We start from the raw sequence: 26,524 nt of genomic DNA on the forward strand, positions 1-26,524 counted from the left end.
TCATCAATCTACACACACCACCCCATAATGACAAAGCAAAAACAGGTTTTTTGAAATGTTTGCAAGTGTATTAAAAACAGAAATACCTTATTTACCTACGTATTCAGACCCTTTGCTATGAGACTAGAAATTGAGCTCCAGTGCATCCTGTTTCCATTGATCATCCTTGAGAAGTTTCTACAACTTGATTTGAGTCCACCTGTGGTAAATTCTATTGATTGGACATGATTTGGAAAGGCACACACCTGTCTACATAAGGTCCCACAGTTGACAGTGCATGTCAGAGCAAAAACCAAGCCATGAGGTCGAAATAATTGTCCGTAGAGCTCCGAGACAGGATTGTGTCGAGGAACAGATCTGGGGAAGGGTACCAAAACATTTCTGCAGCATTGAAGGTCCCCAAGAACACAGTGGCCTTCATCATACTTAAATGGAAGAAGTTTAGAACCACCAAGACAATTCCTAGAGCTGGCCGCCCGGCCAAACTGAGCAGTCGGGAGAGAAGGGCCTTGGTCAGGGAGGTGACCAAGAACCCGATGGTCACTCTGACAGAGCTCCAGAGTTCCTCTGTGGAGATGGGAGAACCTTCCAGAAGGACAACCATCTCTGCAGCACTCCACCAATCAGGCCTTTATGGTAGAGTGGCCAGACGGAAGCCACTCCTCAGTAAAAGGTACATGACAGCCTGCTTGGAGTTTGACAAAAGGCCCCTAAAGGAATCTCAGACCATGAGAATCAAGATTCTCTGGTCTGTTGAAACCAATATTGAACTCTTTGGCCTGAATGCTAAGCATCACGTCTGGAGGAAGCCTTGCACCATCCCTACGGTGAAGCATGGTGGTGGCAGCATCATGCTGTGGGGATGTTTTTCAGCGGCTGGGACTGGGAGTCTAGTCAGGATCGAGGGAAAGATTAACGGAGGAAGAACAGAGATCCCTGATGAAAACCTGCTCCAGAGCACTCAGGACCGCCGACTGGGGCAAAGGTTCACCTTCCAACAGGACAACGACCCTAAGCACACAGCCAAGACAATGCAGGAGTGGCTTCGGGACAAGTCTCTGAATGTCCTCGAGTGGCCCAGCCAGAGTCCGGACTTGAACCCGATCAAACTTCTCTGTGAGACCTGAAAATAGCTGTGAAGCAACGCTCCCCATCCAACCTGACAGAGCTTGAGAGGATCTGCAGAGAAGAATGGGAGAAACTCCCCCAAATACAGGTGTGCCATGCTTGTAGCGTCATACCCAAGAAGACTCGAGGCTGTAATCGCTGCCAAAGGTGCTTCAACAAAGTACTGAGTAAAGGGTCTGAATACTTATTTAAATATATTATTTCAGTTTTATTTTAAATACATTTTTAAACATTTCTAAACCAGTTTTTGCTTTGTCATGGGGTAAAACATTTTTTTTAAAGAAACGTATGCATTCACTAACTGTAAGTCACTCTGGATAAGAGCGTCTGCTAAATGACTAAAATGTAAAAAATGGAGGCCTAGACTGAAAGTCAATTTATGCTTGATCTGAATATGTGGTCGGAGCCTCCATATGGAGGGTGTTACGCAATTGCGGAGCATCCAGAGCCATGCAGAGGCCAAATCGAGGTCTGTACTGCGTCGCAAATTTTGTAACAATGCCTGGGGCTCTGTATTACTCTGCATTTACATGATTGGTTGACGGTAGGTGGGGGCGGTATGTCCTGTAGAAAGAAAACACAAACTCACTTGACAACAGCTCTGCACTGCTCCACAAAGCGCAAGAAGTATCTCGTTTCGCTCTCGGAGTGTTCAGAGCGCAAACTTGACGCACTGGCCGATGAATAGGGTTGATCACAACTGCAGTCAAGCACCCAAGCAAACATTGGCTAGCTACTTCCAGACACAAAATTGGGATTATGGTTCATTGTTTACCTCTGGATAACATTAAAACAGCCTAACCAGCACCCCACTGACCATTTTACTCGCCCTAGCAGAGCTGGTTAGGCTGTTTTCATGTTATCCAGAGCGTTGGTGACTGTAACTGCTGCTGGCAACAATTTTAATTACGCTTTTTTGCCGACGTTTACTGACACCGGCCATATTCAACGGTTGCTGTGCGTTAGTTATTCTGTGCTCTGGCATACTCAGACTGAATTTACGAATGCACCCGCAATGGTTACTTGCATGGTGGAGTCTTTTTGTTAAGACCTGTAGCAAGCTAGCTTGGTAAACAATGAACCTAGCTAGGTAAACAGCGTGTCAAATCATACACGTAACGTTAGCTAGCTATGTTAAACAATGAACCATAATCCCAACTCATGACTTTACTACCCTGCATGAATCTGCAGGTAGCTATCCAACCAGGTTCAATGTTATTAAGCAAATGGCTCTGAGATACGAATAATAAGAGCATACCCATAACGTTAGCAAGCGAGCCAGCCAGCTAACGTTAGCTAGCTAACAGTACACTTGAAATGAAACCACTTTCTGTCACAATGTGTAATATCTGAAAATGTAGCTAGCTAGACTATCTTACCCGTATACATCATGCATGATGGACGCGTCTCACTGTCATGGATGCCATGGTTGCCCATAGTTTGATGTAATCCGGAGACAGGTGTTTTCTCCATCTCGTTAGCTATAATTCCACTGATTTCAAAACTTGATCCTCCAGAAAGTGGAGAGCAACACTTATGCAGCTCCAATACATTATACTTTTTATTTTTAAGCCGCGTTAGACCGGATTACCTACACATACTGACCAGCACAAATAGACAGTAGCGTGCTATATGGCAGACCAATCAAAACTCCCCTCTCGGTATGTCCAGCCCACTCATTATCTCAGCCAATCATGGCTAGTGGGAAGGTTGCTGTCTTTTTCTGTGGCTTAACCAACTAGACTCGTAATTTCACAATTTGAATCGTATTTACAGATGGTATACAAGTTTAAGGCACATGAAAGTTCACATGTTCCAGAAGGCATTTCTGCAAAAAAATAAGCGTTTTTTTTTTTACGTTTCTGTTCAAATGGCTCTCCTGTGATGTAGTGACCCGCGACATATGCCTAGTTTCCTGAAACGAGTCACAAATGAGCCCATTTGGGGATCTGCTAGCATTTCTGATTGTCTTAACGCACCACCACTAAATGACTTGTGGAGCTTCTCAAAGTAATGTTTTCTTCACCTCAAACAGCAAGCAAGCAGTCTGTTTTTACAGCCATTGATAATTACAATGGTTCCTCAATGTATTTGAAAAATCTTTCCCTTCAACCACTCGGCGTGAAAGGAAAAAATGTCATGCTCTGATCAAGTGGAAACGTCATAAAATCCTACCTGATTACTTCTTATCAGTGCTTGACTTGGACTGAAATAGGTTCCGGTACTTATTTTGGGTGCTGGTACTGTTTATATTTAGGTGCAGGAGCTCCACAATACTTTTCAGCTAATATTCTATAAGAGGAACAGGAGCTCAAGCAGTAGAACATTTGAGGTGCCGGTACTCAGCTCCGGTGAGCTCCTGCCCAAGTCCGGCACTGCTTCTTATCCCATGCACAAATAGCCTACAGCTGTGTCTGTCCCGAGCTCACTGGCACGGGGGAAACTCTGAGCGCCCAGAATATTTTACACAATGTTGCAAGTTCGCTAGCCTAAGCTTCGGGCTGGAACCAAGTTAATAATTTATACTTTTCAAGTTTGTTGCAGACTGGCCATGTGTGATATATAGGATATTTGTTTTATATCAGGATTTTCTTTCTACCTGCAGGCTGCAATGTTTTTATTTGTTGGCTTTATGTAGGCTTTTTTACATAGTTGGCAATAGAAGTTACTTTTTAGGTTTGTATAATTTTCATTTAGATTTGGATAGAATTATGATTAACCATATCACAATGATTTTGAGGTATTACGACGTTATTATAAATTCAATAAAACTGTTTCACGAAAATGTGCGTATGTAAAACATAATTGGCATGCATGCAGATCGGTAGAAATTGAAAGATAAATTGGCATTCCACATGAGAAAGGTTGCAGACTTTTTTTTTCTTATGGTTACAGTGGGGAGAACAAGTATTTGATACACTGCCGATTTTGCAGGTTTTCCTACTTACAAAGCATGTAGAGGTCTGTCATTTTTATCATAGGTACACTTCAACTGTGAGAGACGGAATCTAAAACAATAATCCAGAAAATCACATTGTATGATTTTTAAGTAATTAATTTGCATTTTATTGCATGACATAAGTATTTGATACATCAGAAACGCAGAACTTAATATTTGGTACAGAAACCTTTGTTTGCAATTACAGAGATCATATGTTTCCTGTAGGTCTTGGCCAGGTTTGCACACACTGCAGCAGGGATTTTGGCCCACTCCTCCATACAGACCTTCTCCAGATCCTTCAGGTTTCGGGGCTGTCGCTGGGCAATACGGACTTTCAGCTCCCTCCAAAGATTTTCTATTGGGTTCAGGTCTGGAGACTGGCTAGGCCACTCCAGGACCTTGAGATGCTTCTTACGGAGCCACTCCTTAGTTGCCCTGGCTGTGTGTTTCGGGTCGTTGTCATGCTGGAAGACCCAGCCACGATCCATCTTCAGTGCTCTTACTGAGGGAAGGAGGTTGTTGGCCAAGATCTCGCGATACATGGCCCCATCCATCCTCCCCTCAATATGGTGCAGTCGTCCCGTCCTTTGCAGAAAAGCATCCCCAAAGAATGATGTTTCCACCTCCATGCTTCACGGTTGGGATGGTGTTCTTGGCATTGTACTCATCCTTCTTCTTCGTCCAAACACGGCGAGTGGAGGTTAGACCAAAAAGCTCTATTTATGTCTCATCAGACCACATGACCTTCTCCCATTCCTCCTCCAGATGGTCATTGGCAAACTTCAGATGGGCCTTGACATGTGCTGGCTTGAGCAGGGGGACCTTGCGTGCGCTGCAGGATCTTAATCCATGACGGCGTAGTGTGTTACTAATGGTTTTCTTTGAGACTGTGGTCCCAGCTCTCTTCAGGTCATTGACCAGGTCCTGCCGTGTAGTTCTGGGCTGATCCCTCACCTTCCTCATGATCATTGATGCCCCACGAGGTGAGATCTTGCATGGAGCCCCAGACCAAGGGTGATTGACTGTCATCTTGAACTTCTTCCATTTTCTAATAATTGCGCCAACAGTTGTTGCCTTCTCACCAAGCTGCTTGCCTATTGTCCTGTAGCCCATCCCAGCCTTGTGCAGGTCTACAATTTTATCCCTGATGTCCTTACACAGCTCTCTGGTCTTGGCCATTGTGGAGAGGTCGGAGTCTGTTTGATTGTGTGGACAGGTGTCTTTTATACAGGTAACGAGTTCAAACAGGTGCAGTTAATACAGGTAATGAGTGGAGACCAGGAGGGCTTCTTAAAGAAAAACTAACAGGTCTGTGAGAGCTGGAATTCTTACTGGTTGATAGGTGATAGATTAATTATTAATTACTAATTATTACACCCTGAAACTGTGTATAATGTGTTAGAAATATGTGAGTGTAGGACCAGTAAAGGCTATGGCATTGAGCCACTATTTAGCAATATGAGTAAGAGTTAGGCCAGACAACAAAGACAACTGAGAAACTAAGATAAAGAGGCCTCCCAATTTAGGGAGGGGAGAAACTGTTATGAAAACATGGTGCAGAATATTGTGAGAACGGCAATAACTGAGTAATGCAGGGAGTAGGGTATGTGTGTGTGTGTGTGTGTGTGTGTGTATGTGTGTATGCATGTGTGTGTATATGTGTGTGTGTGTGTGTGTGTGTGTGTGTGTGTGTGTGTGTGTGTGTGTGTGTGTGTGTGAACTGATGGTCAGTAGAGCAGTTTTTAGAGTGGAAAACTACAGCCCGCCTACAGAGGGGAGGGATTTTTTTGTATGACGTATGAGTATAAAAGATGGACTCTGAAATTGTGATGGCAGAATTCTCAATGAATAAATATCTCCGACTATGCAGACCGGGACTCTGGCCGTTACTTAAATCCCAAAAGACTTACAACCTTTTGGGAGACGCACAGAGACACTAAAATAGTTTGTTAAATAATTCACATAACAGTAGGTGATCAAATACTTATGTCATGCAATAAAATGCAAATTAATTACTTAAAAATCATACAATGTGATTTTCTGGATTTTTGTTTTAGATTCCGTCTCTCACAGTTGAAGTGTACCTATGATAAAAATTACAGACCTCTACATGCTTTGTAAGTAGGAAAACCTGCAAAATCGTCTGTGTATCAAATACTTGTTCTCTCCACTATATCTAGTTATCACAAACATCTCCTTAGTTGCCAGACTCCCTGGCTCCAGCATTTCCTCTCTCTCGCTCAACCTTTTCCCCTGGTATTAAGTGTAAATGTCTGTGGTCTTCCTGTGAGCAGTGACCACCATCGTGGCCTATCTGAAGGAGGTGGAGTCTCCCTACGAAGTCCATGACTTTATCCGCTCCTACCTGGGCGACACTGTGGAAGCCAAAGAGTTCGCCAAGCAGTTCCTGGAGCGCCGTGCCAAACAGAAAGCAAACCACCAGAGACAGCAACAGCAGGTCTGTGTTATATGTATACTGAACAAAAATTTTAACGCAACATGAAACAATTTCATATAAGGAAATCAGTCAATTTAAATAAATTAATTAGGTCCTAATATATGGATTTCACGACTGGGAATACAGATATGCATCTGTTGGTCACAGGTACCTTTAAAAAAAAAAAGGTAGGGGCGTGGATCAGAAAACCAGTCAGTATCTGGTGTGACCACCATTTGCATCATGCAGCGCGATACATCTCCTTCGTATAGAGTTGATCAGGCTGTTGATTGTGACCTGTGGAATGTTGTCCCACTCCACTTCAATGGCTGTGCAAAGTTGCTGGACATTGGCGGGAACTGGAACACGCTGACGTACTCGTCGATCCAGAGCATCCCAAACATGCTCAATGGGTGACATGTCTTGAGTATGCAGGCCATGAAAGAACTGGGATATTTTCAGCTTCCAGGAATTGTGTACAGATCCTTGCAATATGGGGCCGTGCATTATCATTCTGAAACATGAGGTAATGGCGGCGAATGAATGGCATGACAATGGGCCTCAGAATGTCGTCACGGTATCTCTGTGCATTGAAATTGCCATAGATAAAATGCAATTGTGTTCGTTGTCCGAAGCTTATGCCTGCCCATACCATAACCCCACCACCACCATGGGGCACTCTGTTCACAACGTTGACATAAGCAAACCGCTCACCCACGCATACACCACGCTGTCTGGCATCGGCCCGGTACAGTTGAAACCGGGATTCATCCGTGAAGAGCACTCTTCACCAGTGGCCATTGAAGGTGAGAATTTGCCCACTGAAGTTGATTTACAACGCCGTACTGCAGTCAGATCAAGACCCTGGTGAGGACGACGAGCCCGCAGATGAGCTTCCCTGAGACTGCTTCTGACAGTTTGTACAGAACTTCTTTGGTTGTGCAAACCCACAGTTTCATCAGCTGTCTGGGTGGAGAAGCCGGATGTGGAGGTCCTGGGCTGGCTTGGTTACACGTGGTCTGCGGTTGTGAGGCCTGTTGGACGTACTGACAAATTCTCTAAAACGACGTTTAAGAAGGCTTATGGTATAGAAATTAACATTCAATTCTCTGGCAACAGCTCTGGTGGACATTCCTGCAGTCAGCATGCCAATTGCACGCTCCCTCAATGTGAGATCTGTGGCTTTGTGTGACACAACTGCACATGTAAGAGTGGCCTTTTATTGTCCCCAGCACAAGGTTCACCTGTGTAATGATCATGCTGTTTAATCAGCTTCTTGATATGCCGCACCTGTCAGGTGGGTGGATTATCTTGGCAAAGGAGAAATGCTCACTAACAGGGATGTAAACACATTTTTGCACCAAATTTGAGAGAAATAAGCTTTGTGTATGGAATATTTCTGGAATCTTTTGTTTCAGCTCATGAAACATGGGAAACACTTGACATGTTGCGTTTATATTTTTGTTCAGTATAATAATAAATAAATATACATTCCGTTTATCAGACACTTTTATCCAATGCGGCTTAGTTATGTGTGCATACATTTTACGTATGAGTGGTCCCCGGAATCAAACCCACTACCCTGGCATTACACGCGCCATGCTCTACCAACTGCGCTACAAAGGACATTAGCGTATTTTGTGTCGATCGTTGACCAAAAAATGACAAATCTATTTTAATCCCACTTTGTAACAATAAAATGTGAAAAAGTCCAACGGGGTGTAGACTTTCTATAGACACTGTAGCTGTGTTTGCGGTGTGGCTGTATAAGACATTATCAGTAACCAACATCCCTCTCCCCCCCAGCTGTCAAAAGAAGTTGCAGGGCTGTCCGTGAACAACTTTCCTGTACAGGTAGGCTCCTCTTTAAGTCATGACCAACATTCTTGTTATATCAATCTATACTTTTCTAATGTTAGAGCACTAATTGGAATTTGCAAATACCCAATACATTGTCTGTCACCACGTTGTTCCCCTCTCTCCTCACCTCTCTTTTCTGTAGTCCATGTTCCAGGCAGCCCAGATGGGGACAGGAGGAATGTATGATAGCCAGGCTGCAAAGATGAAGAAGAAACAGACCATGATGCTTCACTCCGACCCCAGCATCTTAGGTATGCAGACACTCAGTCAATAATACGTGAAGTATATTTATTTAATATCTTGAAGCACAGTGAAAAGTAAACTAAATGGAGTGAAGTATTGAGTGGTTGATGTTTTCTATATACAGGTGTTAGGTTATTATCAAAGAGCAATAACTCGAAGAAGCAGCACAGGCCAAGTTTATTCATCCCATTGGGTCATATAGCTGCAAAGAAAATATATGACGATACAAGCGCATATATTTGTAACCTCCTAGGCAGGGCCAACTCCTTACACATCTAGACAGCCAATACATCTCTGTTGCTCGGCAGGAACTTAATTGGTTCCTCTCACTGGTGTAGTCATGGTCCTGCCTGATGCTAGAACCTTTGCAGGCGTGGAAGTGTGTGTGTGAGATAGGACTGTAGTAGCAGGGCCGTTGGGGTGGGCCCCTCTGGCCCCCCTCCGAGGTTTCTTCTCACTTCTTCTGTTGACTTGACCTTGAGCCGAATTCCACGCTACTCAGTAGTTCTGCAGCTGGCCTGCCTTATCAAAGACTAACTGTTGCGCTTCGCCTCCCTCTGTAACTTTCCATACACATTCCTTATTCACCCTTCATTGACACAGAACATAAACAGTTATCATACATCTAATGTAATCAATAAGTTCTGATATAGTGACAGGAATAAGTATATTTAAAGTTAGAACCCAACATGGGAGAGTAACTACAGAATACCGTAAACTTCCAAATGTGAAAAGTAGTGGAATCCATGCTGGATGTGGATAGAATTTAACCATGGTGTTTCTCATGCAGGATATTCATTCCTGGGCGCAGGAGACAGGATGAGCCTGGGAGAGATGGAAACAGTGGAGGATTATTGATCCACAGCATCTACCTGAATCCACCTGAGGCCTTACACCTGGCATACGACACACACTGACCTACACACACACACACACACACACACACACACACACACACACACACACACACACGAATGTGCACTGCTGAGCTACGTTGCCCCCTCTTAGATGAGGACCTGGTAAAGTAGTGTTTTCTCCCTGGTCTCTCGGTGGGGTGGGGGGTGCAGAGAGGAGTACCCTCCCTCACTTCTTACAGTTAAGCACCTTAAACTAAACTAATGCACTTTATCACAGGGAGTTTCAATATTTCAAATGACGATTCGCCTGTGTTTTGTTTTTTTTGTTGGTTTTAGGATGCAAAATTTGCATATTTTGCATATATTATGTCTACGATATGAATAAACACAAGTGGGTATGTGTGTGCAAACATACCTAAGTAAGGAACTGGAGGTTAGATCTCCGATAATAATGGTGAGGGGTTGGGAGTGATGAGGATTTATTGTTTTTGGAAGTATATTATTTTTTGAAAGAGACACTGTTGTTTTAAATTCATTTATATAAAATGTAAAGCTATAACAAACCTGCATTTTATTAAGAAAACTTGAACGTTTGCACTTAGAAAAACAAACAAAAGTAGTTGTGGATAAGTAGTGGAAGAAAATGTTTCTTTGAATGCTGGTGTGTCTGTGTGGTAGACTCAAAGCCTGCACACGTTTTATTGCTTACAGAGATGCAGAAAAAGGCCATGTTTTTACTTTGTTCCATGAAACTTTTTTTTACTTTGAAGAATGTATGCAATTTGTGACCATGTTATATGTATGAGTGATTGGTAGCAAATGAATGTGTGCATGTTTTTTTTGTACATGGGTTCTTTAAGTGAGAGTGGGGAGGGCTCTTTTCATCCAATCTTTCACCAGCTCCTCATCCCCTAAATGACTCCATGATGGTCTTTGCGTTTCTGTCCAGTTACCTGACTGGCCGTCCGTGTTCTGGCACTGGTGCTTTGCTGGCCTCATGCTCTTCTCTCGCGACGAGTCACTGAGGTATACGGGCTCTGATTCGCTGATTGAACTGTGAAAGCAGATGTCTTGTTTCAAGGCAGATTTCCGAGGTATATTTTACTGCAGTACAGGTCCTGTCTCTCGATCTCATTCTTGTTAAAAGAACCATGAATAGTTCTGTTTTAATAATGATCTTCCTTGTGGTTATGACAGTTGGTAAGACCAGAGAAGTCCCTTGCATTTTTCAAAGGGATCTATTGCCTTTAATGACATGCCAGTGTTGAGGTCTTGCTTTCCTGTTCCCAGGCTGTTTTGCAGGCTATTGCCACTGCTTGTGTGAAACCTGGTTTTTATAGCCAGAGTCCTCTCTTTTGTTGCTTTTTGAATATAATGTTTGTCTGTTAATAACAAAGTGGAAAAGTATTTGGACTTGATGAAATGGAGCACTTTTGAGGCTGCTAAGCTTTTGTATTTTTATATTGTTTTATTTGCCTCTGGTAATTGTTTTTTAAAAACTCTTTAAAAAAAAAAAATATATATATATATATATATATATATATATATATATATATATATATATATATATATATATATAAAAATATGAATGTATTCCAAAAACAGAAATGTACAACAGTGCAGTGAGATGAAGCCAGACTTTAAACAAATATTTTCAAGGTATTGAGGAGAGTAGTGAGGATAAAGTATTAGAATCCCTGAAGATGAGATACTGTAAATGAAACTGAGGTGGACACCGCTGAACACACTGCCTACTGCTCTCTGAAGAACTTCTCGTAATAAGATGAAGACGTCTGTCCATCACCAAGCAATGTTGTCATCCTCAATAGTCTCTGGATACAGTTCCTCATGGATGGAAATCCAACATAGTGGCAGATCCTTTCAAACATGATGGACTCATTACAAACCTATATACCGAGGAAATGGCATGGGAAAATGTAGCAGTAGTTTTTCAAAAGATAAATCTGTCTCCTTTTATCTTTGAATGTCTGGTTTGTGACTATTCATTATCTTCTTCCTCTCTAATTGCCTACAACTTGTGAAAATTGAGAGTTTGAAGATGTGGCTGGAGGAATGATCGGTACTTCATCTGCAAACTGAAACTATCTTCGCTTTAACCATTTTTTTATTCATACCAAGTCTGGATTATATTTTTTATTTAAAAAAAAAAAAAGACAAAAAATGGATGAAGAGAAAAAGGAGAATGGACAATTGTTTTTAAAGAGACTGGTGACAACTGTAATATGTGGTTATATTTGACTCTGTGTGTTTCTCATGGGTTCTTCACCAAGAAGAGATCCAGAGATGGAGTGAGGAGATTGCAAGAGAGGAGAGGGATCAAAAATCTATTGTGACTCTTCACGCTCCTTGAGCCTCCTCAACAGACTTGTTCCTCAGGCCAGCCTCCTAGCCATAGCTGATCCCCCTCCTTACAACATACTGTGCAACATGTCTCATGGGGTTTGGTAGACTGGGACCATGTGACTAGAGGTTGCCTGGTTAAATTATGGATATTTTAAAAAGATTCATCGTATGTTCAAAGAAATTAAAATGTACTGGAGAGAACTTATTTTTATAACCCAGGCCTACAATTCGAACTTTTTGAAATCCAAAACTACTGGACAATGGAAGGGAGGGGGGGGGGGTGAAACTTGTTCATCTTCCACTTGTGCGTTTGTTGGTTTTAGTCACACAGAACAGTGTAGGGAGATGGACAGGTTTGTGGACTACGTAAAATGCCCCCATCTCCTTGTATTTACTCTTTTACTGGACAGTATACCTCAAGGATTGCCTTTCCCTGGACATTTTCCACAAGAAAGGACAGCATTGAGGATGACCTTGACACCGAAGTGGACCAGATTCTTCGATGTACCAGAACAAAACTGCGCTGACCTTCAGAGAGCCACAGAAAGCAAGTTAATGATGTTACCATCTGTTTTTAGGAATGGGCTCACCAGGGGAAATGTATATTCTTTGTTACAGATGTACTTTTGCTGACTTTATAGGTTACTGGCTACCTGAAGTGGCATGTAGGACAGGTAGAGGCAAGGGGGAACTCGATAAATGATTTGACTAAAGATCCTTTTTAATAGCTTGCTGTACCAATAATGATAGTTATTCAGTGGAGAGTTGGGTAATTAATAGGTTCCTCAGGATATGTGTCCATTTTAATGATGTTGGACATCTAGATATATCCTGGTGTCTGGACAAGCCCCTCGGTTCCTCATGCTATACCCAGGGGGGTCTGGGATTTAATATTAGTCTGATATGAATCTATTATGAGCCGGGTTATAGTGTTTAATCATCCTTGTTTTAATAGTCCTGTCTTGTTTCTGCAGGCCAGGAGGATACTTCATGGACACTAGCCACCACCACCTTGCTCGGTCCATGTAGTGGCCCCTCTGCTAGACGATCAGCTGCAAAGTGAGGAGGTGTATCGGAGGCTAAGGCCTGTGGGCTCTCATACCCTGAATGACTGGGCTGTTCTGGACCACAGCTGGACATGGGATTGTCTCAGAGGAGCAGACAGGAGAGGAGAGAGACTCTCAGACTCTAACTTTGTCCCGGTCCTGGACTGGACTAGACCGGGGAATACTGAACCCAGCTGACTGAGGTCTCAACCAGGAGTTAAGACTCATACACACACCATACATACATGGACTCTCAAATTACTTTAACATACAGCTATGCTCATGCCCTGTTACATTCACACGAGCACACACACAAAGATCTGATTGGCAAGTTTCAACGCCTGGATGTAAATAGTGAATGATTCATTTGACTTTACTGGTTTTTGTGTTCAATTTTTTTGACTCCTTATTTGGTTTTACTTGCCTTAACTAGACATAATTAAATTGCCCCTGAGTGATAACCCCTTCCCCTCCCTATTACCTAGTAATAGGCTTGACCTGGTTGAGTGTATGGAATAATGGCAGGGTTGGTTTGGGACATCCTTTGACCTTCTAGCAGAGCAGTAAAATGATTGCAGTAATGGGGATTAATGAGTGCTGTAAAAATATCATGCTAAAACTATTAGAGGAATGTTTGTCATGCAAATTGGTTAAAATACGTTTTGGGGAAATGTTATGCTTATTTGACCTCTACTCAAACACAGCAGAATTTTAGATGGAGCTGGGCATTGTAAATAGTTTTTACTTTGAAGAGAAGTGTAACAGAATAAATAAACTAATGTGTGAAATGCAATATGAAAGTATTGTTATAAATTCTCTTATATATTGTTTTAAAGGGAAGACAGATCAACGCTAAAGTTGACCGTGCACAGCGGGTTGCTGTCATATCGCATCTGACCACATAATTTTCTGTTCCTTTCCCGACGATTCCACATGTTGAATCGCCAACTTTTGGTGACACCCAGCAGGTGACCTACTGCGCACGACCGACGTTCGTGTTGGTCGGTCTTCCTTTTACATATTACACTAAGCATCTCTGCCTGCAGTTTTACATGTTGCCCACATGGGGGCATGGTACGTTGAGTTTGATTGTCCTATGCGCCACACTCCTTTCTGCTTTCCCAATCATCAAACCATTGGAAATGAGCCGCTGAATTGTTACATTGTAAAGGAAAACCATCTGCAGTGGTTCCCAAACTGCGGGCCGCGAGGGCTCGGCAGGGGGGAGGCGCGTTTTTTGTTATTTTTTAAATATATTTTTTGGGGAACTCGGTCCTGCTTTAAACTTACTCTTAAAAGTTGTAATAGTAGAATGCACAAGGTGCTAATTCGAAATTGGGTAGTGTATCATCAGTTCTTGTAATGTTAGTCATTGCATACCTCAACTAGCGGATGTCAGCTAACCTTTTATAAAAAAATTTGCCCATAGATATTGTTGTAATTTGTCACTCAAATATCGCACCAATACACATTAGACATGGCAAAATGTATAGAATTGCAGGAAATAAGCTTTAAACCTGCAAAATTCTCTCCACCAACAAGAGGGGTGTGAACAGTGCTTTTGCCCATAGAAATTGATGTGACGCGTGTGCACGCACAAGGGGGTCGCGGGATGTTCCCCAATGCTGGAAGGGGGGCCCCAAGTGAAAAAGTTTGGGAACCCCTGTGCTACAGAATAACGGGTGGGGGAGCTACAAGCTCGTTACTGCACATCGGTCATTTCATATGTAATCTCTACGTAAACATAACTAGAACCTGTCGAAGGAATTAACTAGCAGTAGTTCCAGTGTTTGGGTTTTTCGTCACTGGTTATTTGGACAAATCACGATTTCCCAGGTGTTGGCATCTTTCAAATTTTGGAAGAGAAGGGACATTCGGCCCGTAACTTGCAAAGAAAGAGGGTGGCGCTCCTTGTTCCGGTTCCACTCTTCATTCTATAATTTCTTAATCTGTTCTCTTAACACGTATGTACCCCGAACTTAATCAAGCAGCTGACCAATTACGTGAGACTTTAGTTCTGAGTTATCCGAGATTAGCCGTACTGTATCTGCCACAATATTTGGGGCAAAAATCTGTGACATTTTCAGAATGTTCAGGTCAACAGAACTTTGACCTCTAGGGTACAGTGGGGGGGGAAAAGTATTTAGTCAGCCACCAATTGTGCAAGTTCTCCCACTTAAAAAGATGAGAGGCCTGTAATTTTCATCATAGGTACACGTCAACTATGACAGACAAAATGAGAAAAAAAATTCCAGAAAATCACATTGTAGGATTTTTAATGAGTTATTTGCAAATTATGGTGGAAAATAAATATTTGGTCAATAACAAAAGTTTCTCAATACTTTTATATACCCTTTGTTGGCAATGACACAGGTCGAACGTTTTCTGTAAGTCTTCACAAGGTTTTCACACACTGTTGCTGGTATTTTGGCCCATTCCTCCATGCAGATCTCCTCTAGAGCAGTGATGTTTTGGGGCTGTCGCTGGGCAACACGGACTTTCAACTCCAAAGATTTTCTATGGGGTTGAGATCTGGAGACTGGCTAGGCCACTCCAGGACCTTGAAATGCTTCTTACGAAGCCACTCCTTCGTTGCCCGGGCAGTGTGTTTGGGATCATTGTCATGCTGAAAGACCCAGCCACGTTTAATCTTCAAGGCCCTTGCTGATGGAAGGAGGTTTTCACTCAAAATCTCACGATACATGGCCCCATTCATTCTTTCCTTTACACGGATCAGTCGTCCTGGTCCCTTTGCAGAAAAACAGCCCCAAAGCATGATGTTTCCACCCCATGCTTCACAGTAGGTATGGTGTTCTTTGGATGCAACTCAGCATTCTTTGTCCTCCAAACACGACGAGTTGAGTTTTTACCAAAAAGTTATATTTTGGTTTCATCTGACCATATGACATTCTCCCAATCCTCTTCTGGATCATCCAAATGCACTCTAGCAAACTTCAGACGGGCCTGGACATGTACTGGCTTAAGCAGGGGGACACGTCTGGCACTGCAGGATTTGAGTCCCTGGCGGCGTAGTGTTACTGATGGTAGGCTTTGTTACTTTGGTCCCAGCTCTCTGCAGGTCATTCACTAGGTCCCCCCGTGTGGTTCTGGGATTTTTGCTCACCGTTCTTGTGATCATTTTGACCCCACGGGGTGAGATCTTGCGTGGAGCCCCAGATCGAGGGAGATTATCAGTGGTCTTGTATGTCTTCCATTTCCTAATAATTGCTCCCACAGTTGATTTCTTCAAACCAAGCTGCTTACCTATTGCAGATTCAGTCTTCCCAGCCTGGTGCAGGTCTACAATTTTGTTTCTGGTGTCCTTTGACAGCTCTTTGGTCATGGCCATAGTGGAGTTTGGAGTGTGACTGTTTGAGGTTGTGGACAGGTGTCTTTTATACTGATAACAAGTTCAAACAGGTGCCATTAATACAGGTAACGAGTGGAGGACAGAGGAGCCTCTTAAAGAAGAAGTTACAGGTCTGTGAGAGCCAGAAATCTTGCTTGTTTGTAGGTGACCAAATACTTATTTTCCACCATAATTTGCAAATAAATTCATAAAAAATCCTACAATGTGATTTTCTGGAATTTTTTTCCTCAATTTGTCTGTCATAGTTGACGTGTACCTATGATGAAAATTACAGGCCTCTCTCATCTTTTTAAGTGGGAGAACTTGCACAATTGGTGGCTGACTAAATACTTTTTTTCCCCACTGTACATATCAGAATTACCTGTATAAAAGACTTTAAAACGGAAACCCTGGTAATTGTTTACTTTGTTTGACAAGTGGTTCGGAAAGGTCATGTAATTATCGTTCAAATTATATATATCATAACCAGCTTTGATTGAAAGCACTAGCTACAACTATTGTTTAAAAACCGCCCATATTGTGCCATTGACATTAGAATGTTGGAAGCCATCGAATTCCATGTACTGGGGCAGCTATGTTTTTGAATTTGTAGCTTTGTGGATATAGGCACCAAATTGCACACAAACTGCTAGAACAGTGTTTTAAAAAGATTTGTAGATGCAGGGCCATCACAGAATTCACTCATTAACCCCACAGAAACCCTTTTTCCAATTGTAGTATTCCCAAAAATATCTTAATGTTAATAGTGATGCAGAATACGCAACCACATGAGCCAGGTGTGCCAGTTATAGAAGAATATTAAATTATTCACAATTGTGGTAATGTGCCCCAAAATCTGTCTGAATTGCTGATTTCTGAAGATATTACCACAATTCTGTGAATAATTTGACAACTTTAGATCTGTCTCATGTGGTTGTGTATTCCACATCACTATGAACATTTTTAAGATGTTTTGAGGCATACTACAATTACATTTCATACAGGTATGGTCATGTGAAATTGTCCAAGAAGACCACATTTATTTGTATGGTGTCCATATTAGAAAAAGGCTTTTTTGGGGGAAATTGAATTATGTGATGGCCCTGTATCTACAAATCTTTTAAAAACCTTGTTCTATCTGTGTGTATACAATTTGGTGCCTCTATCACCAAAGTTAAAACCAAATACAGGGAATTCTGATATGTACCTTAAGAGGTCAAAGGTAATTTCTGTTGACCTGAACATTCTGAAAATGTGTCTGGTGGGTAACTGTGAATCTAAGCTTTCCAATGATATGATTAAAGGGTAGAAGTGACAACTTGTTGTATAAGGACATTGTTTGTCATAGGAAAAAATCCCTATGGGAAACATTTATGGGATGAGAGTGATAACACATAGAAAGCTACCATAGCAGTGCCGCAATCACACATTTTCCAACTCTAGGGACACCCCTGTCATAATGGTGAAAGGAGGATAGAAATGATATGTGAATAATGGGAAGTTCAGACTACTGTTTCATATTGATTAGAGGGCATTTTTCATCTAGGAATGTGTGAGGACAATAGTCAATAGTTGCAACCTGGTCTCAGAGCATTTTGTATTATTCTGTACGTGAAACTGAGACTCCATTTAGTATGTTATGTTTCGTATGGTATGTATTAATTTGTGGAATTCCAGCACCCATTTCGTATATGTCACGCATTACAATTCATTATGTAACGAATTTGAGAAAAAGTACAATATGTTACGAATTTGCAAAACGTATGATATGTTACAAATTCTGGTTTGGTTGCTAACGTTAGCTAGGCTAGGGGTTAGGGTTAAGTTTAGTGGAAGGGTTAGCTAACATGCAGTAAGTAGTTAAAGTTTAATTAGCAAAAATTATAAAGTCTGTGATGAGATTCAAACTCGCAACCTTTGGGTTGCTAGACTTCGTTATATGCGCACCCATCCACACCGACCAACCACCCTATTTTCGTTTTTTCCTTAAGTAACCATCTGTCTTATGTACCCATATGAAACGTAACAGGCTATCATACTAAATGTATTATGGATTTACGTGCAGAATAATACGAAATGCTCTGAGACCAGGTTGACCAATAGAGCTACACTCTGGAACACACACATACAGGCTGACATAGACTACTCTAGTCTATCCCTCCCCCTTCTCCTAGCTGCTCTCTATCAGTGTGAAGAACAGTGCGATATTTTGAGGGCAGCGCGTTGAGGGAGAAGGATGCAACGAACCCAAAGCGGTATTGTGAACAGAGAAGAGAGCTCATGGGAAACTGGCTTTGACCAGAATAAGTTAACCAAGGTGCATATTTTTGAATGCGGCAATATTCAAACCGACACTTCGCCTGTCATTCTTGAAGTTTGCTAGAAGAAGTTTAACCAATATTGTGCCATAATAACGGAAAAGATAAAGGACGGATGGAAGGGGCTATTTTTGTCCGCTAAGACGCAAAGGGATAAAATAATGGAGACAACTGTGAAAGCCGTAACGCGTTAAGCGTTGCAGTGCTTATAAGAGCACAGAGGACAGGCAATTTGCATCAGTGAATGCTCCCTTATACACCATAGTCCAATGTTGTATGAGTGCAGAGGGAAATTGGAGCGAGCAAGCCAGTGCATCCGGATGGCAAGGTGGTCTTTGACAGTTTGCAAAATAATATAAAAACGCCCGCTATCCAAAAGTATAATTTCAAAGTATCTTATTGGTAGGCATTTACACTGATAATCCAGACAATCGGCGCATATTCATTTGTCCGGAGTGGTGAAATTTGGAGAGTGGATGGACAGTGGCCTTATCATCATGAAATAATGTCCCGTATTGCTGGACACGTTTCAAACCAGAAACCTACATGTGGCTGCTGATGCACTTTAAACTCAAGACTAGAGAGGTTGACACATTGTATCCCCTCACACATTCCAACTACTGTGAGTGTTGTCTCTTGTTTATTTAGTTTTTTGACATTTTTCCTTATGTGATAGCCGAAGTCACGTCATAGCTGTGCACTCTGAGGGGTTTAGTGAATTATTTTCGCAATCTTTGTCTGAATCGATTCCCCGTCACTTATTTTTTCGGGTGTAAAATGGCAGGAGAGAGTAGAGGAGCAGGAATGGCTTTCGCACTTTCGGACGGCTGTAATGGTTTGGGATTTATTTTGATCTTTCTTGTGGATTTACTGGGAATAACTGCAAGTAACATGGAACCTATTTATTGGAATACATTGAACAAGAGGTAAGTGGTTACACTTTCATTTCATATAGACTACATACCGTAGTTTAGATTTGTCAAATTCACCCCAAAACACATTGCTGTCCGATTATGACTGACTGAATACATAATGCAAAGGACACGGTTCCTTTACTGCCGGTCAAAGCATGAGGAACTGTAGGTTGTATTGGTGACATTGCATGCAGTCCGGCAGAGTGGCCTTTGGAGAGACCGATATTGAACGCTTTACAATTACCACCTCATGATGAACATGGGCACCTTGGGGACACTGAATGATTATTTTGTGAGCTTCGATTTCAGGTCTCTAATGACATGGGTTCACTCAATATCCAACTATAGACTGGGCTATCCTAGGCCTACTTGTTGCTGGTGGAGGTGAGTGGTGATGTGGTTACTGACTTCATTGGAGAGGATTACGGTCGAGGAAGACTGTGCCTGGAGTTTCCTGGCACGTTCTGTCCACCGTAGCCGGACACCGGTCCTAATCAACAGATACGTGTCCTTCTCCTATAGTTAAATATAGACCAGTGTAAAACTATAGCCTACCCTTTCTGGCCATAGAGCGAGCAAGGAGATAGCACTGGGGTTGTTAAGCGTGGGAATGCCTGTTTTTGGCAGACCGTTATGTCAGAGATGTGTGAAAGAGGGGGTGGTCTTCACGCATGATTGCACCCTCATAAAGGGTCGCGTGCATGCCATCCCTTGGTTCGAGCCTCGATCTCCTCCCACCTGTGCAGACTCATGCTGAGGTTGGAATCCACGCGAAGTGGACATGATGAAAGCCAATGAGAACCTGGCCTGGATTTGTCCAACACTGTTCAAGAATCCATAGAGCAGCTTTAAGTGATAGTCTACTTTCTCTGTGTCTGTTGCTGTCTCTCTTGTTGGCCCTCTTCTGTTGCTGTCTCTCTTGTTGGCCCTCTTCTGTTGCTGTCTCTCTTGTTTGCCCTCTTCTGTTGCTGTCTCTCTTGTTTGCCCTCTTCTGTTGCTTTTGTCTAGCCTCCTCATCCTATCCTGGTTAAAAGTGTAAAAGTAAACAATTGTTTTAATAGTAATTTCACAGGCTTTTTCACCTCACCTGGAAATCCTTTGTAAACCATGTTTTACCTTTTCACTGTCTGTATTTCACCTGTTATAATTTGGGCAAATAATTAAAACTAATTCGAATTTATAGCGCAGCTAGAAGGGAATACAGTCTGTGTGCTCAACCCACCTCTGTTCTCTCTCCATCTGTCCTCTTCTGTCACTTTCTCTGTCTTGTCTGTTGCTGTCTCCGGTAGGGTTGGGCTGTAACCAGATTTTCATACCGTCATACTGCTTCTGTACCATACCGGGGTATACGTATTACTGGAAGTGCACACAAGGGGCGCTATTAAAAAATATATACATACTGAACAAAAATATAAACGCAACATGCAACAATTTCAACAATTTTACTGAGCTACAGTTCATAAGGAAATCAGTCAATTTAAATAAATTCATTAGGCCCTAATCTATGGATTTCACATGACTGGGCACGGGCGCAGCCATGGCTGGGCCTGGGAGGGCATAGGCCCACCCACTTGGGAGCCAGGCCCAGCCAATCAGAATGAGTTTTTCCCCACAAAATGGCTTTATTACTGACAGAAATACCCCTCAGTTTCATCAGCTGTCCAGGTGGCTGGTCTCAGATGATCCCGCAGGTGAAGAAGCCGGGTGTGGAGGTCCTGGGCTGGCGTGGTTACACGTGGTCTGTGGTTGTGAGGCAGGTTGGACCTACTGCCAAATTCTCTAAAACGACGTTGAGAATTTAACATTCCTGCAGTCAGCATGCCAATTGCGCGCTCCCTCAAAATTGAGACATCTGTGGCATTGTGTTGTGTGACAAAATTGCGCTCTTAAATGTGTAATGATCATGCTTCTTGATATGCCACACATGTCAGGTGGATGGATTATCTTCGGAAAGGAGAAATGCTCTCTAACAGGGATGTAAACTAATTTGTGCATAATATTTGAGAGAAATAAGCTATTTGTGCGTATGGAACATTTCTGGGATATTTTATTTCAGCACATGAAACATTGGGACCAACACTATATATTGTGTTTATTTTTTATTCAGTATGTGTGTGTGTGTGTGTATGTATATATGTGTGTGTGTGTGTATGGATGTGTATGATGTGTGTGTATATATACACACACAGTGAGGGGAAAAAAGTATTTGATCCCCTGCTGATTTTGTACGTTTGCCCACTGACAAAGAAATGATCAGTCTATAATTTTAATGGTAGGTTTATTTGAACAGTGAGAGACAGAATAACAAGAAAAAAATCCAGAAAAATGCATGTCAAAAATGTTATCAATTGATTTGCATTTTAATGAGGGAAATAAGTATTTGACCCCTCTGTAAAACATGACTTAGTACTTGGTGGCAATCACAGAGGTCAGACGTTTTTTGTAGTTGGCCACCAGGTTTGCACACATCTCAGGAGGGATTTTGTCCCACTCCTCTTTGCAGATCTTCTCCAAGTCATTAAGGTTTCGAGGCTGATGTTTGTCAACTCGAACCTTGAGCTCCCTCCACAGATTTCCTATGGGATTAAGGTCTGGAGACTGGCTAGGCCACTCCAGGACCTTAATGTGCTTCTTCTTGAGCCACCCCCTTGTTGCTTTGGCCGTGTGTTTTGGGTCATTGTCATGCTGGAATACCCATCCACGACCCATTTTCAATGCCCTGGCTGAGGGAAGGAGGTTCTCACCCAAGATTTGACGGTACATGGCCCCGTCCATCGTCCCTTTGATGCGGTGAAGTTGTCCTGTCCCCTTAGCAGAAAAACACCCCCAAAGCATAATGTTTCCACCTCCATGTTTGACGGTGTGGATGGTGTTCTTGGGGCCATAGGCAGCATTCCTCCTCCTCCAAACACGGCGAGTTGAGTTGATGCCAAAGAGCTCCATTTTGGTCTCATCTGACCACAACACTTTCACCCAGTCTCCTCTGAATCATTCAGATGTTCATTGGCAAACTTCAGACGGGCCCTGTATATGTGCTTTCTTAAGCAGGGGGACCTTGCGGGCGCTGCAGGATTGCAGTCCTTCACAGCGTAGTGTGTTACCAATTGTTTTCTTGGTGACTATGGTCCCAGCTGCCTTGAGATCATTGACAAGATCCTCCTGTGTAGTTCTGGGCTGATTCCTCACCGTTCTTATGATCATTGCAACTCCACGAGGTGAGATCTTGCATGGAGCCCCAGGCCGAGGGAGATTGACAGTTATTTTGTGTTTCTTCCATTTGCGAATAATCGCACCAACTGTTGTCACCTTCTCACCAAGCTGCTTGGCGATGGTCTTGTAGCCCATTCCAGCCTTGTGTAGGTCTACAATCTTGTCCCTGACATCCTTGGAGAGCTCTTTGGTCTTGGCCATGGTGGAGAGTTTGGAATCTGATTGATTGCTTCTGTGGACAGGTGTTTTTTATACAGGTAACAAACTGAGATTAGGAGCACTCCCTTTAAGAGTGTGCTCCTAATCTCAGCTCGTTACCTGTATAAAAGACACCTGGGAGCCAGAAATCTTTCTGATTGAGAGGGGGTCAAATACTTATTTCCCTCATTAAAATGCAAATCAATTTATAACATTTTTGACATGCGTTTTTCTGGATTTTTTTGTTGTTATTCTGTCTCTCACTGTTCAAATAAAATAAACCTACCATTAAAATTATAAACTGATAATTTCTTTCAGTGGGCAAACGTACAAAATCAGCAGGGGATCAAATACTTTTTCCCCTCACTGTGTATATATATATATTTATTACACAAACAGTTGAAGTCGGAAGTTTACTTACACCTTAGCCAAATACATTTAAACTCAGTTTTTCACAATTCCTGACATTTAATCCCAGTAGAAATTCCCTGTCTTAGGTCAGTTAGGATCACCATTTTATTTTAACAATGTGAAATGTCAGAATAATATTAGAGAGCATGATTTATTTCAGCTTTTATTTCCAAGTGGGTCAGAAGTTTACATACACTCAATTAGTATTTTGTAGCATTGCCTTTAAATTGTTTAACTTGGGTCAAACATTTCGGGTAGCCTTCCACAAGCTTCCCACAATAAGTTGGGTGAATTTTGGCCCATTCCTCCTGACAGAGCTGGTGTAACTGAGTCAGGTTTGTAGGCCTCCTTGCTCACACGCTTTTTCAGTTCTGCCCACAAATGTTCTATAGGATTGAGGTCAGGGCTTTGTGATGGCCACTCAAATACCTTCACTTTGTTGTCCTTAAGCCATTTTGCCACAACTTTGGAAGACCCATTTGCGACCAAGCTTTAACTTCCTGACTGATGTCTTGAGATGTTGCTTCAATATATCCACATAATTTTCCTTCCTCATGATGCCATCTATTTTGTGACGTTCACCAGTCCCTCTTGCAGCAAACACCCCCACAGCATGATGCTGCCACCCCCATGCTTCACGGTTGGGATGGTGTTCTTCGGCTTGCAAGAAATCCCCTTTTTCCTCCAAACATAACGATGGTCATTATGGCCAAACAGTTCTATTTTTGTTTCATCAGACCAGAGGACATTTCTCCAAAAAGTACGATCTTTGTCCCCATGTGCAGTTGCAAACCGTAGTCTGGCTTTTTTATGGCGGTTTTGGAGCAGTGGCTTCTTCCTTGCTGAGCGGCCTTTCAGGTTATGTCGATATAGGACTCGTTTTACTGTGGATATAGATACTTTTGTACCTGTTTCCTCCAGCATCTTTACAAGGTCCTTTGCTGTTGTTCTGGGATTGATTTGCACTTTTTGCACCAAAGTACGTTCATCTCTAGGAGACTGCAGTATGATGGCTGCGTGGTCCCATGGTGTTTATACTTGCGTACTATTGTTTGTACAGATTAACGTGGTACCTTCAGGCGGTTGGAAATTGCTCCCAAGGATGAACCAGACCTGTGGAGGTCTAAAAAAAAAAATCTGAGGTCTTGGCTGATTTCTTTTGATTTTCCCATGATGTCAAGCAAAGAGGCACTGAATTTGAAGGTAGGTCTTGAAATACATCCACAGGTACACCTCCAATTGACTCAAATTATGTCAATTAGCCTATCAGAAGCTTCTAAAGCCATGACATCATTTTCTGGAATTTTCCAAGCTGTTTAAAGGCACAGTCAACTTAGTGTATGTAAACTTCTGACCCACTGGAATTGTGATACAGTGAAATATATGTGAAATAATCTGTCTGTAAACAATTGTTGGAAGAATTACTTGTGTCATGCACTATAGTTTGTTAACGAGAAATTTGTGGAGTGGTTGAAAAACGAGTTTTAATGACTCCAACCTAAGTGTATGCAAACTTCTGACTTCAACTGTATATATGAATATATATATAAATGTGTATATAGTGCTAACATGCCACTCAATGTCATTGCCAAAGAGACTGGCCTTTTGGCAATCTCAACGTTCAATATGCAGCTGGTTTTACGGAGGAGTTGCTCATTGGTTGGTGGAAATATGCTCATTTATGATATAGTTCATTTATGATATAGTTATACTTATAGTTAGTTATAAGCAGTGATGTAGCACACAGCCTCCTGGTGTCTCTCCATCATATTCTACTCTTCTGTTGCGGTCTCTGTCTTGTCTGATGTCTTTCCATCATATTCTACTCTTCTGTTGCGGTCTCTGTCTTGTCTGGTGTCTCTCCATCATATTCTACTCTTCTGTTGCTGTCTCTGTCTTGTCTGGTGTCTCTCCATCATATTCTACTCTTCTGTTGCGGTCTCTGTCTTGTCTGATGTCTTTCCATCATATTCTACTCTTCCGTTGCGGTCTCTGTCTTGTCTGGTGTCTCTCCATCATATTCTACTCTTCTGTTGCGGTCTCTGTCTTGTCTGTGTGGTGTGAGTGTGTGGGGTTAGGGAGTGCAGGGGGCTTCTGACATCTAAAGCAGAGTCGTGTAGGCTTGGTAAACGACTGTAAACATTTCTGAGTGCAGTCTGTCATCGCTCCAGGGGAAGTTGTTGTACAACTCTCCCCCTCAAATGGGCATTAAAAATTCATCCTTCACAGGCTGCTCAATATTTAATGAATCGCCTGCTAATTGGCTGAGGATAAAAGCCTGCTTAACTGGGCTAAGCGTTTCAGATTAAAACATTTTAAAGATTGGGAAAAGAAAGGAAACACAGATAGTGTCAGGAGACTGAGGATGGGTTAGCGTGAGATTAAGGATGAGCTCTCTGCATCTTCACATTTGTTCATCCTCATTACACTGCCTCATATAGCCAGAGTGTTACACTCCCAGAGTAGGAGTGTGTGTGAGAAAGGAGTAAGTGTGTGTTTATTTGCTTGTGTATTTGTGTTTGTGCATGTTGTTCCCAGGGGTGTGGGTATCGTTGTTGTTGTTGGTGTGTGTGTGTGCATTCCCAATCAGTCACTCAGCATCTGTCTCAGTCGGGGTGTTTAGGGGCGAGCAAGATGAAAGATCATTGTGCGAGCAAACACTTGAGAGAATAAATGTGGTTGAGCGAGCAGAGGACGGGTCCCACTAGCGCAGGCCAGTGTGGTGCAAGCAAATTAAACTTGAGAGCTTGCGAGTATGACTTTGAGCGAGCAGAACTGCATTGTTGCACGCAATAAATTAAATCGAGAGCAGAGATTTTTATTCCCCTGACTACATGTCAAGACTCAAATTACTGCATTCACAAATACGCTGCGTCCCCACACAGATGTCTCCTCTCCATCTCACACCAATTTTCCAGTTTGCTCTCCAAAATCCATCTTGCGCTCGGGACTTTTATAACAGTAACATTATACTCAATGAACATTGCCTGTAGCAGTCTACTGAAACGCAATTGGTCAGGTTTTTGGATCAATCACGGCTTGACTGCTCTAACCAGATTTTTGAGGTTTCCACTAGATGGCACAGACCAAAGTCAACATTGGCTGCGTGAGGATAAGGTTAGGGTTAAAGGTGCTACTCATAATTTTTTTTTACATTTTTGCGTTGTAATTTCAGAAAATGTCCATAATATATATTCTGCTAATAGTGGAGTGATACTGTTTCACAGTATTAGTTACCCGCCAGTGAT

General features: G+C 42.3%; 2 protein-coding genes and 1 long non-coding RNA gene across 5 annotated transcripts in view; all 3 read left to right on the plus strand.

Annotated features, from left to right (window-relative positions):
• LOC311100008 (GRB10-interacting GYF protein 1-like) overlaps positions 1-11,016 on the plus strand; it is a 31,452-nt gene extending 20,436 nt beyond the window's left edge. For 2 of the 3 annotated variants that reach the window (XM_084140740.1, XM_084140739.1), the window contains exons 21-24: positions 6,364-6,527; positions 8,313-8,360; positions 8,509-8,617; positions 9,400-11,015. In XM_084140740.1, the coding sequence (XP_083996866.1) occupies positions 6,364-6,527; positions 8,313-8,360; positions 8,509-8,617; positions 9,400-9,467 (389 nt within the window). In that variant the 3' untranslated portion in view covers positions 9,468-11,015. Of the gene's footprint in view, positions 1-6,363; positions 6,528-8,312; positions 8,361-8,508; positions 8,618-9,399 lie in introns of all 3 variants that reach the window. The other variant, XM_084140738.1, reaches the window with a different exon arrangement.
• Positions 11,017-12,107: 1,091 nt separating this feature from the next.
• On the plus strand, positions 12,108-13,669 carry LOC311100010. Its single transcript, XR_014609775.1, has 2 exons — positions 12,108-12,377; positions 12,805-13,669. It is a non-coding gene; the product is annotated as an uncharacterized lncRNA (long non-coding RNA).
• Positions 13,670-19,320: 5,651 nt separating this feature from the next.
• LOC311099928 (ephrin-B2-like) overlaps positions 19,321-26,524 on the plus strand; it is a gene marked incomplete at its 5' end in the record, with an annotated part of 53,708 nt that continues 46,504 nt past the window's right edge. The window contains one exon of the mRNA XM_084140646.1: positions 19,321-19,469. Within this exon, the coding sequence (XP_083996772.1) occupies positions 19,321-19,469 (149 nt within the window). The remainder of the gene's footprint in view (positions 19,470-26,524) is intronic.

This window comes from Coregonus lavaretus (assembly GCF_964263955.1).
Source record: "Coregonus lavaretus genome assembly, chromosome: 24".
Lineage (NCBI taxonomy): Eukaryota > Metazoa > Chordata > Actinopteri > Salmoniformes > Salmonidae > Coregonus > Coregonus lavaretus.